The sequence below is a fragment of the Natator depressus genome, chromosome 5 (genome assembly GCF_965152275.1).
Source record: "Natator depressus isolate rNatDep1 chromosome 5, rNatDep2.hap1, whole genome shotgun sequence".
NCBI lineage: Eukaryota > Metazoa > Chordata > Testudines > Cheloniidae > Natator > Natator depressus.
This window is the reverse complement of record NC_134238.1, coordinates 57,028,039-57,046,667: the sequence shown is the minus strand read 5'-3', so window position 1 is coordinate 57,046,667 and position 18,629 is coordinate 57,028,039. Positions and strand designations below refer to the sequence as shown.

The 18,629-nt window shown below is 40.5% G+C and overlaps 1 protein-coding gene across 1 annotated transcript in view; it reads right to left on the bottom strand.

Moving 5' to 3' along the window:
• The window catches only part of ADGRV1 (adhesion G protein-coupled receptor V1), a 421,530-nt gene that overhangs the window by 234,170 nt on the left and 168,731 nt on the right, over positions 1-18,629 (bottom strand). Inside the window, exons 68-76 of the mRNA XM_074952844.1 lie at positions 16,138-16,377; positions 11,933-12,082; positions 10,306-10,779; positions 9,361-9,507; positions 7,490-7,661; positions 6,940-7,075; positions 3,320-4,167; positions 1,438-1,555; positions 371-542 (exon numbers count right to left, since the gene is read on the bottom strand). Of these exons, the coding sequence (XP_074808945.1) occupies positions 371-542; positions 1,438-1,555; positions 3,320-4,167; positions 6,940-7,075; positions 7,490-7,661; positions 9,361-9,507; positions 10,306-10,779; positions 11,933-12,082; positions 16,138-16,377 (2,457 nt within the window). The remainder of the gene's footprint in view (positions 1-370; positions 543-1,437; positions 1,556-3,319; positions 4,168-6,939; positions 7,076-7,489; positions 7,662-9,360; positions 9,508-10,305; positions 10,780-11,932; positions 12,083-16,137; positions 16,378-18,629) is intronic.

Below are 18,629 nucleotides of genomic sequence, written 5' to 3'. Positions count from 1 at the left end.
GTTAAAGTGAATCACATATTAAGCGCTTTGGTGAAACAAATATTTAATGTGTAAAGAGCCCATTTGTACTGAATACTTATTTCACTGAAGTGACTGCAACCTACTTTACCTTATAATTCCTGTATGGATTCAATAACTGCAGCATTCTCTAGGGCCAAACCCTCAGCCCCTTCCTCAGTTTTTAATTAGCCATTCTGGAGGCAAAGCAGCAATTAAAGAAAATGGGAATTTGTGTGAGGACTGAGAAGAAACTGAGTAACGACCTGCAGACATGGCCCCTGGATTTTAAGTTCTCTCAATCAGGGCCCATTGTTTTTTTTATATTTGTAAGTAAGTCATGATGCTGTATAAATATTAATAAACTACTCACATTATCAGGTTTTATTCCAACGGAGATGTTGCATATTGTTTGACCTGCCATGCAGGTGGTAACCCCTAACACAGCCAACAGCTCATTTGCCAGGTTTACTCCATCCTTCTGAAGGACAACAGATGTTTTATTAAAGGTCACCCGCCAAAAGATCTTCACATCTTCAAAAGCCCTATGAGCAAAGCAAACCAAAGCAGTTTAAATGCATTGAAGATGGCAGCTATTGCTTCAGGGAAGCTAAACCACATAGACACATTCATTTTTTATTAATAATAAAAATTTACCACTGGAAAACAAAATGCTTTCAGAAGAAAAAAATATTTTTCTTTTTGTTGTATGTTATTTCCTCTGAAACTAGCTATATTAATAAAAGTCACAAGAGCAATGTCATCCAGTTATTGGGAAGCAAGCTAGATCTAGGTCTCAGCAAGTCACTTAAGTCAGCAAGTTACTTATGTATGTGCTTAACTGAGGTCATGGGACTACCCATGTGGTTCAAGTTAAGCACATGTTTAAGTACTCTGCTGAACAGGAATCCTAGATTGTAAGCATTTTGAAACAGGGACTGACTTTCCTATGTGTTTGAAAATCACTAACATATTTGATAGCGTGTGTAATATGTAAAGAGTATACATACTGTGTGTGGCAATACATAAATATATATTGGCACACATGTATCTTATTAAATACACATATTACTACTCAGACCTACTGTACAATAGCCAAGAAGATCATAAGTTTCGGAGACATTTTTAGCCAACTACGCAATTAATCTTAAGCGTGAGTACATAGCAAGGAAATTAATTTCTCATCTCAGTTATGATGTGTATTAGTTAGGTAGATATTTAATTCTTATTTCTGTTTAATACCAGTACACTGACTAACAATCACATTTTAAATTTATGAAGCAAGTTTGCCAAATGACAATAAACGATTAGAGCAGCTGAAAGTCAAAGATTTATTATAAAATTCCATGATAACCTCTTCTGCTAACAGCAGCATCCTTGATTTCAATACAGCACATTACAGCATGTGGGGACAGCACTTTTATCAGCCGTTGCCTGCACCTGTTTGGTTGCCTTGTGACTATCAGCTGCACCTCCCTGCTTTCAGAATCTTCATCAAGCACAAGGCCACTTTGTACCTCTGCACTGAATCCCAAAATGCCATTTTGAAGATCATTCCCTGTATGAGAAACAGTACATCAAACTGATTAGGAAGCAAATAAATTTGAGAATAAGTTGTACATATTTAATGCAGAAAGAATTGCTTAAAATGAAAAACGTGCACAAGGCATGATATAAAGTACACAAAGAGCCAAATTCTCAAAGGGAACAAAGGATGTAACCACAAAAGTCTCCTTCAAACATAAAAAAATCTCATATGTTCCTACATTTATCTAGTAACCCAAGTGAAATCTTTACATTTTAATTTTGCAGATTGTCTTTTAACTGTGAAAATAGCTCATTTTGAAAGGCAATTTCTGGTCAGATGCCTAGCCTCTTCTGTGCAGGTAAACAGAAATCTTCAGAAGCACTTGGGTTTTTCTAACTCTGCTCCCACTGACTTCAGTGGGTCCAGTGCCAGGCCAACATTAATTACTCTTGAAAATCTCACCCATAAATGTCTTACAGAATAGGCCCATTCAGAATAACTGCTGTCCATCATATTCATTTAAAAATGCATTAGCTCTAAAGGATCCTCCCATGATAGCATTACTCTACACTGGGGAAGAAAGAGCTTGTTCTTTTAATAAAGTCAGCTGGTAAGAGACTTCCAATCTTGTTCAGACACAGCATGTGTGTCACCTTTCTTCCCCTCAGCATTGTTTCTTGACCTTATTACCTGTGCTCATTTAATTTAGACCATAAGCTTAGCACATCACACATATCTATGGCACGATATAATTAATTTCTTAAAAATAATCTACATGCATGCAATTATGTGACTAACTTGCACGTGCATGCAAATTGCTATTTACCTGTACAACTGTAGGAACTATGGATGTAAAAGAAGCATGTAATTGCACAAACATTTGACATTCTGTTCCTCGAAACATTATTCTGGTAGCTGTGTACATTCTTCCAAGGACACAATTTGGTCCTTAGTCCCTAAGAGCCATTTTGTAATATTAAAAGTATTTTGCTTGATTTGAATTTCTAAAGGACTTGTTATCACTGCTGTTATCCAGTCACACCACTTACATTATATGCTCTATAAAAACGACTTGGAATCAGAGTGCTTTCAACTCAGTGAACAATTCCTTAAGATTCATATTTCAAAAGATCTCTGTGCAAACTATATGGGAAAATGTTATGGTAGCTATTTACAAATTAAAGTAAACCAGAGTTCTGGTAGTAACCTCTGGCATTGGGATGCAGTCACTGAGAGAGAAAAGCTCTTAGCTAATTATCAGATTTAATCTACAATAATCATTATGGCCCATATGGTACCCTACGCTTCCAGAAGCAGAGAAGGAGCTAAAGAAGGCGTAGATTTCCAGCACCACAGATTCCTCCTTTGTTTAAATCTTGCAGAAACTACTTCAGAGATTAGGGAGGCAACGGGTCAATGGGATGAAAATCAAGGTCAGAGGAACAGACACTGTCTGCACTAATGCTTCCTCTCAAAGGGGACACAGAGTGTGCCAAGTAAAATGCCCCATGAATGGGGGTTAGGCAGCATCCAGTAGGTGAGCCAATGAGAGTTTGCGTCATGAAAAATGCACATTGCCAAAGGAAGGAAGGTGGGATTTGACAGGCAGTACAGAGACATAAAGCCTCCACACATCTGCAAACTCTAGAGGTTTAGGAGCAAAATACCCTGCATATCCCATGGAAAGAAATGCCAGTCTTAATGGAATTTGCCAGAGGAACTCAGGGTTACACAGCTTTATATGTTAAATTATATTGCATTTATGCACTGAATCTCTGAAAACAATAACATTACCTGTGATAATTATTGTTGCAAAAGCTGCAAACCCATATTCATCCTTTCCCTCCACAATCTGAGCTCCACCTTGAGGGTCTGAGAGGAAAACATAGAAGAATTCTTGCCCTTCGGGCTCATCATCATCAAGAATTCTGATAGACACTTTGCTTTCTTTCTCTCTATCCAGCAATGTCACAGATATAATCTGTTCCTCAAAGTCCATCCCTTCAGTTGCCCATGTCAGGTTAGAATTTCCATACACATTCTCAAAAGGAAATTCATTGATCCCACTCTGTGCACTCACTCCACCAAAGGTTTTAACAGTTACTTTGACATCACCAGCAAAGCCCTGGGTTCTTCTGATATTAAGTATCACTGTGTTGGGTGTACTGTTGTTTGTGTCTTCCTCAGTATAAATAAATCCTGGCCCAAGACTGATGATTCCGTGAACAATATCATTGGCTAATACCGTAACTGCTGCAACACTAAGATCTGGATTCAAACGTGGATTCCTATTAGGATTAAATTTTTCAATGGCCAAAACTTCAACTGAAGTTAACTTTACAAAAAATATTTCATCCATCTCAGAAATTGTGTCATCGACGATTGATATTTCAACTACAGCCTCTGCCTGAAAATGTCCAAACACAAGCTCTCCATTTTGAACAGGTTCAAAGTCTTTTAAAGGTTTGGCACTTCCTGCAATAGTCTGATAGGTCAATTTAGTGAGGTTGCTTTGGAACCCAAACAATCTTTGGACATGCAATCTGATCATCTGCACATCTTCTTCAACTGAAACATGTCTTGAGTTAGGAGAAAATTGGAAGACACCCATTGGCTCAATTTCAGCTACTGTGAATCCTGACCTGAAATATAAAACATAAAAGTTAAATTAAGAAACACAAGTCACCCATTACAAATGATGGGGTCTGATACTCTGTTGTCTTGCATTCTGTGTTGTCATTTATGGACGCAAGAAGTTGAATGTAAAATGTTACCATACCAAAAAAAGTTCCCCGCTCAGAATAGTTTGGTGTGTAGAGGGTGAAGGGAGGAGTTGTGACAATGTGACAGAGGGGGTAAAAAGGTTCCCTTCACAGGGAGTGTTCTTGCATGGGTCAGGGCCAGAGAACTTTCAAGCCTTTCAGCCTGGGCTGCAGACTGAGGCAAGAAGAAACAATAATCGTTATGGCCTGTATGCTATCTTCTACTTCCAAGAGCAAAGAAGGTGCAAAAGAAGGTGGGGTGCATGGAAATGGGGAGTTCTGGCACCACAGATTTCTCCCTTACTTTAAACCTTGCAGAAACTATTCCACAGATGCGAGAGAGTCAGTGGGGCAATGGGAGGAAAGTCAGGGCCAGGAGAACAGACATTCTCTGCATTAATGTCTCCTCTCAATACCACAGGGATGTGGGGTGTGATGAGCTAGGAGTTGGGGCAGGAGAAAGAAGGAAATAAAATGAATAAAGATGATCTGGTTTAGAGCGGTATTATTGTGGCATCTTTATAGTTTCTTAGTGAGATGTTGCAGAGGCAGCCTTGTACTAATTTAATTAATAAATAGGAAGAACAATACAAACAACTTACTGGATAAATATAGGAACACCTTGAGAGGAGCTCAGTTATTTACTCAAATACCTTATAATTATTACTAATTAAAATAGTTATTTTAATTAACACTTTTTGTCCTTCTTTATTCATTCTCCAATTACTTTATTTTCTTTCTTTCTTGACTCTATTCATTGATAGCTAATGATGGTGCTGTAGGGAGGGATGGAGAGGTCAAGAATAGCACCAGATATGGAGCAAGGTATTGGCCCCACTCTGTAGAGTCCAGCTGACCAATCTGAGAGAGGCAGATGAGTATGACTACATGGCTGCACCCCTCCCCCAGCATTTAAGGCCTCTCCCCAGGCCTGAGTACCATGTTCCCAGGTGTCTGGGCTGCACCTACCCACCCTCTGAGTTACTGTGACTTGAATGCATCAGAACTGACTTTCCTGGTATATTGGGGATGTAGACATATCTCCACGTAGGGGAGCGAGGAAGAATTTTCTCTCAGTGTCTGGCATGGGGTAGGGCAGTTGTCAGTGGGCCTGCTCATGGGGTAAACCTGAGCATGGGAGTCAGGAAGGCTTCTGGTGTTGTTTGTTATTTCTTGGGCAGGGACAGGTATCTCAAATCTAGAGTAGATTGTTGTCCACGTCTTCTTACCCTCATTCCTCAAACGAGAAGGGGTGCTGGTCAGTGATTCCAGCAGCTGGCTGGATCCCATGGGTGATGTAAGGAGGTCAAGCAGAGGGTGCTCATGCACTCATAAGCACTCATGCAGTCATGTCCTTCCACACTGGATCACTGTTTTCCCGGGGGGTACTGTTCATCTCAGTGTTATGTCAATTAAATATAAGTTGCAGCCTGATGCTTAGACCTAGCCTTTGTGTGTGTGTTTTGTCTTTATTCACTGCATATCCAGGATAAAGAGTAGGCGTTGCCTACCTTTCCCTCCTCTGGACCAATCTCCTTTTCAGGTCTTATAGGCCTGAGCCTGAAAGAAATTATTGCTAGTAATTTTTTTTAAAGAGAATCAAGCAGTACTTTACACCCTCACTGAGAGTCTTGCAATAACTTCCACTCACTTTGAATGTCAAAATGGGGTGTCTTGCAGCATCTTTTAAACTAGTGGTTTCGGTGGGACAGAGTCCTACAAATCAATGCACTGAAACTCACAAGCAGTCATTGATTCTGCAGCCTCAAACTTAGTAGTGCTAATGGAGTCTAGTTTAATTCAGCAATTTTAATTCTTTTCAAAATTGGTTCTTTTTTGGAGATACCAGAATTTTATTTAAGGTAAGTGACTTCAGAGTAGGTGCAATTTGCTTCATTTTTTTTCTCCTTTTACCTACCAGAAAGGTTGTAGCAATGCAACCTTCCCACACACTGCACCGAAAAATATTAATCAAGTCTCATCTAACACCTCTTTGGGTGATGGGATGACTCACTCTCTATACACATTCAGTTTTTGACCTTTTGCAAAAATTGACCGGATGCCAGTTAAGAAAACACTGCCAATGGTTAGACAGACCCACCAATACTAGTATGGTGTTTTTTGCTCATGTTTCAGTGCTTCACAGTATGGAGAAAGACATCCTTTGCACAGAGGGAAAGCTCTGTGGTGATAATTGGTGCCCCCTAGGATATTAGGATGTATTTAATGCATTTCTCTATATTGTGGCCTTTGCAGAGGAAAATTATAGATTCCACTTCTCCTCCAGTTTCTCAGAAAATCTTGGCTCCTCTATGCCTCTAACTGCCTCCACAAACATATATACAGATATCCCAGTTGTAGGCAAATTGTCCATTCCCCTATTTCCCCTACACACTACTGCCAAGGAATTGAACTGGCTTTGCAAGAGGTTCCAGATCTGATCAGAGCAGCCCTACCAATTGGTTCCATTTGGTCTGGAGCCATGGGTTCACCAACAAAGTTACCAAATCTTTATGTTGCTGACTTTTCCTTTTTCTAACTCAATTAGGTTTTGCACAGTTTAAATGTTTGTAATCAGATCAGAATTTTTACTGCATATATCCATTTGTTGGGGTCCATGCAATTAACCAAGGGTCTAAGTAATACCCTTACCTCAGGTAAGCTCCACCAGACACATTGCTGTACACTGATGTTAGATGGATAGCAAATGCCTCCCGTCTACTTAAGCTTGGAAAAACATGAAATGAAATTACTTTGTTTTGTTCGCCATAAGAAAATGTAACATTACCTGGAGAAAGACAGAGAAGCAACAATTCACAAATTGTTAAACAGGAATCCTCTTTTTACTTTTGACCATAGAGAAATGTGAGTTATCATCAGACTTCTGCTCTGTCTAGGGAAGTGGAAATCTGCATGACAAGTACAGCACTTTTTCTCTATAAAGCAGTTCTTCAGAAGTATAACAAGGTGCATATTGCACTAAGGAGTACATTATCTATGAAATGCAAGGTTTTCCTTATTCCAAAAAGAAACCTTACTACTCACAAATAAAAATCATATAATATACTTTCATTCAAACAATGATTTCTTATTAAAAAGGGAGCATGAAATGTGCAAAAATATTAGAGTAACAACTAAAGTGGAGTTAGTCAGACATGGAAATTCTGTAGCTCTGAGTATACTGTAACAAGAAAGTGCTCACCAAATCCAGGTGTAATGTTGCCTGGATGAACAAACTCTGGGATTAAATCAAGTGGGTATCCAGAAGTCCAGCTAACTGTTACAGAGCCATACACTCCTTTTCTGGTTATCACAGCTTCGCCTGTCCCTTCTATAATGTTTGTAAGTTGTAAAATGAGAGACTCAAAGCCAACCTACAGAAACATATAATACATCTTTGTTAGAACGATATGGGGATATCTAGTACTGCATGTATATACTGTATATATATTATATATATTACAGTAGCCATATACCTACTACACATGCATTTACCAAAGATTCTAAATTCCGGATTTCTAAGACTCACTCATAGTTTTGGAAATAGGTAATCAATGTGACTTAGATTTCTGTGTTAAAAGATACCAGGGTATAGCACATGGTATCTATTCTTCATAAGGGGAAAAAAAAGCTTCTTAACTCTCTTGGAGAGGAGCTATTATGATGCATGTATGCATACATACACAGACAGAAAATAAATGATCAACTGTGCATCTGATGAAAAGAAAGTCAATGCCAAATGACATTGCTCAGCAGATAAATACTTGTTCCAGCTATTTGCTTTGTTCTTCAGCTGAAGTTGTGACTAAAAGGGTTATTCTCACAGTCTAGAAGTGATAATATAAGTGGCATCCATGGGGTAGTAAACAATGCTAAAGGAAAGAACCATGTGAATAAAGTTAAATTATGAATTGAAGGAAGCAAGAGAGAAAAAGGGGGTTCAAGATAAGAGATCTAAAAGCATTTAATATTAGCATTAATTGAATTTAAGAGGTAAGACAGTGACATGCTATTGTCTGTTTCCAGTATATTAAATAAGGGTAATTGAGGTAGACAGTACTTTATTATGGACCGATTCTGCCATTGTTTACTCCCATGTAATCTCACTAAAGTAAGTGAAAGCAGAATTTGGCTCAATACAACGGTGTCAAGCTTTATATTTGCAGTGTTAAAGAATGGAAGGAAATCTACCTCTCTTGGTATAAGCTGCTTTTAGACTCACTACTTAACCTAAAGAGAGAATATTATCTGGACTCAACATTTTTCTTAAATATCTTAATGCTTCAGATTTATGAAGACACAGGCATAAACTAACTGCAAACACATCTATTATGGTTCACCAGCTGTTTTCTACTTTCATATAGATTCATAGATACTAAGGTCAGAAGGGACCATTATGATCATCTAGTCCGACCTCCCCACACACTCCTGCGAAAAAGCTCTCACCTATGTCTGAGCTATTGAAGTCCTCAAATCGTGGTTTAAAGACTTCAAGGAGCAGAGAATCCTCCAGCAAGTGACCCGTGCCCCATGCTACAGAGGAAGGCGAAAAACCTCCAGGGCCTCTTCCAATCTGCCCTGGATGAAAATTCCTTCCCGACCCCAATATGGCGATCAGCTAAACCCTGAGTATATGGGCAAGATTCACCAGCCAGATACCCAGGAAAGAATTTTCTATAGTAACTCAGATCCCACCCCATCTAACATCCCATCACAGGCCATTGGGCCTATTTACCATGAATATTTAAAGATCAATTAATTACCAAAATCATGTTATCCCATCATACCATCTCCTCCATAAAGATAGATAAAACACATTTTTAAAAAGTGTGTCAAAAGTTAATACATTTAGAAACTATGTCTCTTGAATTTCTGAGGTACAAAATGTTTATCAGATCCTTGATGTGTACTGTACATGTAACAGCTGGGGACGACTGTCAACCATTAAGCTGACTTTGATCATAAGAACAAATGTTAGCATCACCTAAATACAGTACCCAGGCCTCTAGTAACAGAAGTATCAGGAACTGCCCTCTAGTGGTAAGCTTGTTTTACTGCAGTCAGCCTAGTTACCTGAGAATTGGCAGCTTCCTCCGGAATAGACAGAGTAGCTGATTTTGCTCTTCCTAATATTATTTTAGGCATATAATTGGCACTTCCATTGATCAGGCTTGCATTGGTCAGTTCCAGAGTGAAATTCAAGCCCAGTAAGAGAAACACCTTTAAAGATACAATTTAAATTTTAAAAGCTGGCAATTTTATTCAACTGAAACCAACAATATCAGCTGAGTTACGGAGTTAAGTAACAGAAATGGTCTGCAGCTCCTTTAATGGTACCATGCACTGAGAAGCATTAAAGTGGCAAGCAGTTTAACAAAGATCTTCCTCAAAATCATTACACAAAAGTTAATACTGTGAAGGAAGGCCAACAGCAGTTTTGCACAATGTAAGCTCTTTGGGGCAAGGATTGTCACTTATTATAGGTTCACAGTATCTAGCACAATGAGCTCTGTAACAGAATGGGAAATGTAGAGAATAGAGTAGGGTGAGGCTAGTGTATCTGCAGCTATCCACGTCAACCCACAGATGGGAGCATACAGCAGCTGTGGGGTACTTGCAGGTCTTGATGATTCAGTCTTCCAGAACCAAGCAGCCTTCTCCAGTAAATAGCCCACTCCCAAAAGCACACTTGGGAGAGGATTTGGGCCTACACAACAGAATCTAAAACAGAAAACATGACTGATACACAGAAAGGGATATAGGCAGAAGCTCAGGGATACACACCGCCTTGGTTTTATATTCCATTCTTATACTGAAAATCACATTTTCTTTTAACACAACTGTACATAAATAATACAAAATCCAGAGTATCAAAATTGTTTCTCTCTCTTTCTCTCCAACAGACACTATTTATCACCATTTAATGTCTTATTCAATGACATTTGTACATATGATGTAGACATAAATTTAGGAAACAAAACGCTAGAGAGGTCTATCCAGCTTAAGGACACTACAGACCTGGCTGCTTATTGGCACTCTCTTCACACCAAAGCTGGCACCATCTTTCACCAGCAGACATCCCACTGTATTCTCAGGAGTGATTACTGGTTCTTCATGATGAGATGAGATTCGGTACTCAACACTCACATCTCCGAATGTCCCAGAATATCGAGTTATATTCATCTGAATGTGCCGGCTCAAGTCTCTCTCTATCAATACTGACTGCCTATCAGAGTACAAGGCAAACACTCCATGGGGGTCATCGTTTGCTAACACAGTGAATCTCAAAACTCTCTTGTCCTGATCCAAATCTGCTCCTCCTTCCACTGAAACCAGCTCTACCACATAATTCTCATCTACTTCTGGAACATCATCTGGTAACAGATGAATAATGATCTCCGCTGCACTCTGATTTTCAGCAATGGAGACAGAACCCCCTGTTGCAAGGAAGTCACCTGTAGTATCAGAATCACTACTCAGCTTCCAGTGAACCTGAAGTAAGTGAAAAAACATTGTTTACTAACTTGGAACTCTCATACACTCAGGTTCACAGAGCATAAGATACAACATTTAGCAAGAAAACAGAAATTATTTTATGGAAATATAAGAAAGAAACAGGCATAGTAACCTAAAACAGGACCACAATCTGCCTTCCCTCCTCCCACAGCTTACCCTCAGTGACCTGAATGTGGTGGTAGTTGTTTCTGAATATCTTTGTAGGTTCACTTTACAGAATTTTTAGGCCTAATTCCACAGTTTGTTTTTAGTGGTCAACACTCCCCTGCTGTTCTCTCTCTCAAGAGTCCCACATAAATTTTTCTCTTAAGAATGACAAAGTACTTAAAAGTACAAAATATAGTTCCTTGAGCACTGCAGGCATACAACATACCAAGTGCACTCCAGGTACATACGAAGCGGGCCAAATGTTCTTTACTGTAGGGTGCACAATTTTTTTTTTAAATCTTTCCCCTCTGTATAGAACTCCAGCCAAATGAGAACAACAGGAAAATCCTTACCTCTCCATCAACATCAGATACCTTTTAAAAAATAATTTCCACAGATGGTATCCATTATATAAGATACCGGATACTTTTTAAAAAGAATACCAAAAAATGATTGCACCAGAAAGGGAGTCCATGATATTATGCTACAAACAGCTTGCTGAATTCTGAAGAACTTCAGGAAGTAATCTCCAACTGATTTAATAACCAGTGTTGATCACTGTTCAAAGCACAAGGGCCCAATTCCCATCTATTGTACGGCACGCAGCTGTCTGAGAAGATTGGGTCTATGTTGCTCCCTTTCTAAGAAGGTATCACTTTATTAAAAAATGCATTCTACACCATTCTCCTATCATAAGAATAGGAGAAGAGAGAGAGGAGAGTGTCAAAAAAATAAGCATGGGTTGCCACATTTTGTCCGATCAATATAGAAATTGGACATGACTTTCCAAACATGAAATATTAGGGCCAAATCCCTTGTTCAATTATGCCAACTCCAAAAGAAGATACACGAACACTGTAAGCAATCAGAAGACTTTCTTAAGACAGGCCTAAATTGTGCCTGCTCTCCTATATGCATTCTAATGGACGAAGACTGCAGATTATATTGTTTTTAAGTAACCCCAAAATGAGAGTAAGAATACCATTATGTTCCCCAGAGTGCCTTGGACTCGTTTGATGAAAAGTGTAATATTCTCTGGCCCTTCCAAGACTGATGGCTCCTCATAGTGCTTACTAGATAATGATTCAGGAGCAAACTGCACAATTCCATTGGGATCACCAAACTTCTGTATCTAGAAAGCAGCAAATAAAATATGGGTCAAGAATATATAACGAACTATCTTATTTATAGACCACTGGGGAACTCTATGCTGGATTCAACAACTCACAAATCCATTAACCCTCCGCCATCCTGATTTTCCCCCAACAAGTCTGAGAGTACAGTAGCAGCTGAAATGGATATTGTATGAAAAGAAAAATAAATAGCAGATAAGAGCACCATGAGACCAGAGTAAAATGGTCTGGTGTCAAGACCAAACACGCAAAACAAACAGGCAGCGCCACTAAATCTACATAAGACCAGTTGTTCAATGGAAAAATGCTATGAGTGTCACAAGGAAGGATCAGTGCATTACAGTGGATTATAAATTGAATACAAGTCAGTAATATGATGCTGTCAGGAAAGAGGCAAAGCTCTTGGTTTGTAACAATGGGAGGATGTGTAAACAAAGTCAGGTAATTAGTCTGCTCTGCTCAGCACTACTTAAAGCAACACTCGTCAAGCCTCACTCAGTTTCAAACAATATTTTTCAAAAATGACATGAATGATTTGGACAGACTTCAGAGAGCAAAGAAAATGATATAAAGTTTGGAAAATAAATCCTATGAAGAGAAGTTAAGGGATCTGAGTGAGTTCTCTTCTGTTGTGCTAGAGCACCAGAAAGAGGATGGGAATCTATTATCCTCTTTAGTCTAGAAGGCCAGAACAAGCAGCTTACTGGACTTGCAGTGCAGCAGGCAATATTTACATTAACTATTGTTGGACTGGGTGGCATCTGTAGTGGGATACAGAACACTTCACCTCTAGGTTTCTGATTCTCACCTTTTAGTGTGGTAATTGAAGTTAATTGATTTAATGGATTCAATCCAGCCCCTAGTGAATAGGAGCCACAACACATACCAGAATCATAATGGGCACTCATTGGCACTCTAGTTTGCAATCTCAGCAGCGGCACCAGTGATTTAATGGCTTTGGAGACTGAACTCCCCCTTCTTACTACTAGAGGTGGCTTCTCCAAATCACAGAAGAGGCGTTTTGGTGGACAGGGCCAGACAAATACTAGAGCTAATTATTCACAGAATAACAACTGGATGAATAACATGCATTGCATGCAAACACAAACACAATATTTAAACAGTTCTATTGATGGGACAGTGTGGAGAAGCTAGATCGAACACTGCTTGCGCTATTCCTTTTCAGTGAATAAGCAGAGAATTTCAGTCTCTGGATATCAATATCACATTTTAAATCCCATCTTCCTGTGTCCCTCCCCCTTCCCCACACAATCAAATATTGGAGGAGGGGGGAATTATTACTATATTGGTCATTAGGCCCTACATTTTAAAGGTATTTAGGTACCTGAAGACACACATAAGTGCCTAGAGGAATTTTCTAAAGTGCCTAGGTGCCTAGCAACCATCAAGTTTAGCTATGATGCAGATGAGAGTGGGACAAGAAGTCGAATAAGCACTGGCACCATTACATTTTTAAAGATTCAAATTAAAAGTCCTTTCTCTCAGTACTTGATATATTTCAATTACCTTTTTGATTTTATTATTATAAGGCCCCTTGAGATGTTTGTGGGATAAGGTGCCCTCAATAATTGTACTGAATTATATATTCTGTTGGATTTGGGAAAAATTACTTACGGAGAATTCTGTTTATCACAGTCTTCTCTTTGTACATCCTGCACACCACTAGTAATTACAGACAGCATTAGGACTCCACCTACCAGAAGCAAGGAGGCAAGAGACCTGACAACCAAGGCTAATATATAAGCACTAATCCATCGGCTATCTTTCCAATTGGAGACTTCCAAAGCAAAGTAATAGACAGTAAAACCAGAGGGGAAAAAAACTCCCAAGTGATACTCTCCAGAGAAAAGGGGGATGGATGTAGGAAGAAAGTACTATGATGAACAGAATTATCAGTGACTAATTTTCCCTTATCCTATGTCCCTCTTCTTTCATCCTACTGAACAGCAGCAATCCGGGACAGTGTATGTCACTTAAAGGGATGCTTGGCACCCTTAGTGACCAACAAATGTCAGCCAACAGGGACAGATCCAATTAATAATGCCAGATGACAGTGTCAGGAGATGACCTAACAAATTCCAGAGTTAAATGCTTCTGAGTTCTGAGCCTGTGAAGTTGCCATACTTCAGACAGAATGGCCTGATCATATGCTAATGGACTACAATATCTGATTGACTGAGCCACTGTGGTCTCAGTGGCAGTCTGTCCTTTGTAGCAACCTTTAAAAAAGACTTAATTCTTCTGAAACTGGAAGTACAAGACAGGTAAAACTTCAGAGCTTGCTTGTCACCTAGGGAGAGAAGCTTCCTCTCCTGCAATGGAGAGATCAGGTCACAGTGTAACTAAAACAATACATTCAGTGATATGAGTCTCCAGAATAAGCTTGGGGAGATTCAAAAACTGTCCTATTTTGAAAAATAATGGCTAATAAGGAGAAAAACAGTCAGCAGGCACAGATCTTTAACTCAGTATGAGTAGGGATGAAGAAGGCATAGATCTTTAACTTTGTGTGAGAAGGGGTTGGGAAGCACACGTAGAGAGGATGTGCATGTCCCTTAGGTAGACGTTCCACGCAATCCCATAAAGATGAGGGTAGGACTATATTAAGAGAGTAATTATCTATAGGTCCTGTTGAATGTTGTGCCATGGGAAACACAAGGAAGGGAGTAAACTTTCACGGCATCTGACTGGTGGGTAGAAGTTACTGTAAAACTGACAACAAAAGAGGTCTTCTGGAAGTAGAGAAAACCATGTCATCCTTATTCATCTGTCCACATTCCAAGGTAAAGTTGCAAAAGGAATTCACTGTAGATTAACTTGCAAATTAATCTTCTAATTCCCAGACAGCTTCCCTGAACTACTTAGAGATCCAATAATAAAGATGTCTGTCCTATTGGTTAGCATATATTTAGGAATTCTTACCTAAAGTCCAGAATACCGCTGGGGATTTTTGGCTTTCCATAGTAAACCTGGAGTAGGAAACAGGGACCAAGAACCTACCAAGTCTATCCTGACTTGATTGATGGGACCAAAGTACCAAAGTGGGAAGCAGGACAACGTTTTTGAGAGACATTTAGAGATTGAAGCTTTGCTCCAAATGTAGGCTCTACTTTTGCCACAGATAGAATCTCCCATAAGGAGTTGAAGTCAATTCCAGTCCTTGGACCTTCCCCTGATATCACTTCATTCAAGAGGTAAGACTTGGAGTAAGACGTGTAGAGGGACATGTGCAAGGTGGTGGAATGGGAGGCAGTAGTAGTATATGGGAGTAGCTACCCCAGGATCTGAAACTCCTTTGTTTTGGCTTTGCACTTTTTGATGTCACATATGCAGTTTGTCATGCCCACTACTCTCTCCCCCCACAGACTGTCTGAGGGCCTTTCTCAGAGGATGAGATTTCTGTCAGGCAGGATTCACCAGCCAAAAAAACAGGAAGCACTGTAGGGTGATGGAACAGAGGCTGAAGAAAAAAACTTGGTCCTGGGGGAGGGCCGGCGTAATTCTGTGCAAAACCTCAATGCACAGCTCTGAGAAGGTTGTTATGTGAGAAGGATGTATTTCCTTGCTGGCTGTTCATAGGATTCTCCCCTCTCCTGCCAGAATCACTTTAAGCTGTGAAGTCTCTGCAGCAAGGATTTTTCCTTGCTACCATGCCTCTCCTTTCTTCTCCCCCCATTACCCATACTTTTTATTCTTCTGTAGCTGGATTTCTTCTTGCTTTCCTTTTACATACAGAAGCTGAAAGAGAAAAGAGGAGGATAGAGAAAACACAGAATGCAAACTAAGAATTTGGGCATGAGGTTCCACTCCATACTTTCAGTTCAGAAAGCTAAGACAACCGGAAGGGAATAGGGCCAGGTTGGTGCTGAGATAATAGCTTTGATTCATGGATCCTTTACCTCCTTGCTTCTATAATACTGTTGCTGGGTAAGACATGCGACGAGGGAGTGGAATGATAAACTAGGCAATCTGTTGGATTAAATTCAAAAACTCTTCAGAAACAATCTTCAAGGGAAAAAAAGTAACAACTTACTATTAGGGTAATGTTGGTAGCCTTGGGGTCTATTTCTGTTTCACCTTTCACAAGGCTCAACCTAATAATGAAGATCTCCTGAACTTCAACTTCTCCATGAGGGTAGATTTTCAGACTAATAGTTCTCAGACCTCCTTCTCCTTCTCTAAAATAGAATGATCCATTCACGGGGTCACCAATGTCACTGCTCAGGGGGGATAATGCCTCTTCTGAATTGGGTCCTAAAATGTCCCAATTAATCTGTGGAAAATATTAGTTTCAAATGTAGAGTCGCGTCAATATAATAACAGCCTCACAACAAAGGGAAAAAGTAACAGTGTAACCCAATTATACTGTCCTAAGAATCTGTATATCTGGTATGTGATTATACAGTCATACTATACTGTTAAGAGAATGGATAGCACACAACATAACTGTAACATCGGACTCTTCTCTCTAATCATAATATTTTCTAAAAATTAACCTAGAGACAGAGAGAAGAGAAACAGTGAAGGGTTATTCTGACTATTACTTTAAAAACAAAACTTCAAAATTATGGATGTTAATAAACAGAAAAGAATCAAAACTTTATTTTAAATGAGCACACACAGGAAAAAAATTATGTATGTTATTAACTTTTATTACAATAGAACCCAAAAGCTCTAATCAAGATTAGAACTCTGCCCTGCCACACCTTGTACTAAACACACCAGATAAAGTCTTTGCCCCAAAGAGCTTGTACTCCAAGTCCTCAAAATCCTGCGAAGACTCATGTACGTTCTTAATTTTACATTGCAAATAATAAAGCACCTGTATCTTGACAGGATTTGGGGGCTAATTTAATGTAAGACATAGGAAAAGAATGTAATAACAATTAGGAGGGAAAGAAAAAGGAGGACAAGAGTAATATTATTCAGTTTATCATATAGCTATACTGCTTGATAGCTCCAAATCAGTTAGAAGTGGAGTTTTGTGGCTTTTTTGTGTAGGGAATGTTTGTCTGGGTTTTAATCAGGGGTGAAAGTAACTTAAAGCAGTGGTTCTCAAAGCCGGTCCGCCGCTTGTTCAGGGAAAGCCTCTGGCGGGCCGGACCGGTTGTTCACCTGCCACGTCCGCAGGTTCGGCCGATCGCGGCTCCCACTGGCCGTGGTTCGCCACTCCAGGCCAATGGGGGCTGCAGGAAGGGCGGCCAGCACGTCCCTTAGCCCCCGCCGCTTCCCGCAGCCCCCATTGGCCTGGAGCGGCGAACCGCGGCCAGTGGGAGACGCGATCAGCCGAACCTGCGGACGCGACAGGTAAGCAAACCGGTCCGGCCCGCCAGGGGCTTTCCCTGAACAAGCAGCAGACCCTTTGAGAACCACTGACTTAAAGGACTTACCAGTATGCCGGAGTCCTGAGTGGGGCGTGGCCTCAACCGGAAGAGGCAATTTAAAGGCCCCAGGGCTGCAGAGGCGGCTGGGAGCCCAGGGGCTCAGGGGTGAATTAAAGGGCCCGAGGCTCTGGCCACCGCAGAGCTCCAGGCATTTTAAATCCCTGCTGGAGCCCGGCTGCCAGAGCCCCGGGCTCCACCCACTGCGGGGATCCCCCGCCCGAGCCCCACTGCCAGAGCTCCGGTGGTGCTTTAAAGGGTCCGGGGCTTCCTGCAGTGGCAGGGGAGCCCCGGGTCCTTTAAAGTGCCGCCCAAGCCCCGCTGCCGGAGCTCCAGAGGTGATTTAAAGGGCCCAGGGCTCCCCACAGTGGCAGGAGCACGGGCCTTTTAAATCACCGCCGGGGAAGCTGGTCCGGTCCAGCACAGCATACTGACTAGTCATTGGAAAGCATTCCATGTGTAATAGGCAGCATGGAAAAAACTGATGTGTTTAAGTTAAAATCATATCTGATCATTGGCTGTAATTAAACCAATGCACATTACTTTAAGAGTTTTATTAAGGTAATGTTTAAATGATGGGATCTGAAATATTTAGGAGAAGAGGATGTACATTCACCATTAGAGTAAGTAATTGTTGTAAACATATATGCTGAAGTAGACAGGGCCTGATCATTCTGTTACACCAATGTAAATGAATGTAACTGAACGAAATGTGTGAAACTGGTATGAGAGAAGAATCAGACACAGTTGCTATTTATAGTTCCAGAGAGAAGTCAACATTAAACCGTTATTCTGCCCCTCAATAAATGGCAAGGAAAAACAGTCTTGAAGTTATGGCATAGGACTGGGAATCAGAAGACATGGAGCCACATACATGCCATTGCAGCTGCAAGGGGTTGGGGAGAATTCTCTGAACAGGAGCAGCGGGACTGATGTAAGTGAAACAGTGCTGCCTCCCTTCACAAGCCCTGATGAATGGAGGCAGGAGGGGAAGTGCTTGTAGTGCTGAATGTTGAAGGGGGCTCTGGGTACTGTCCAGCATGTAAGGCAGCCCTCGGCAGGTGGCTGTAAGTTTGGGGTTAGATTCTCTTCTAAGTTTTATTCTCAGCTCTTTAACACAATTCTTGTGTGACCTGGGTCAAGT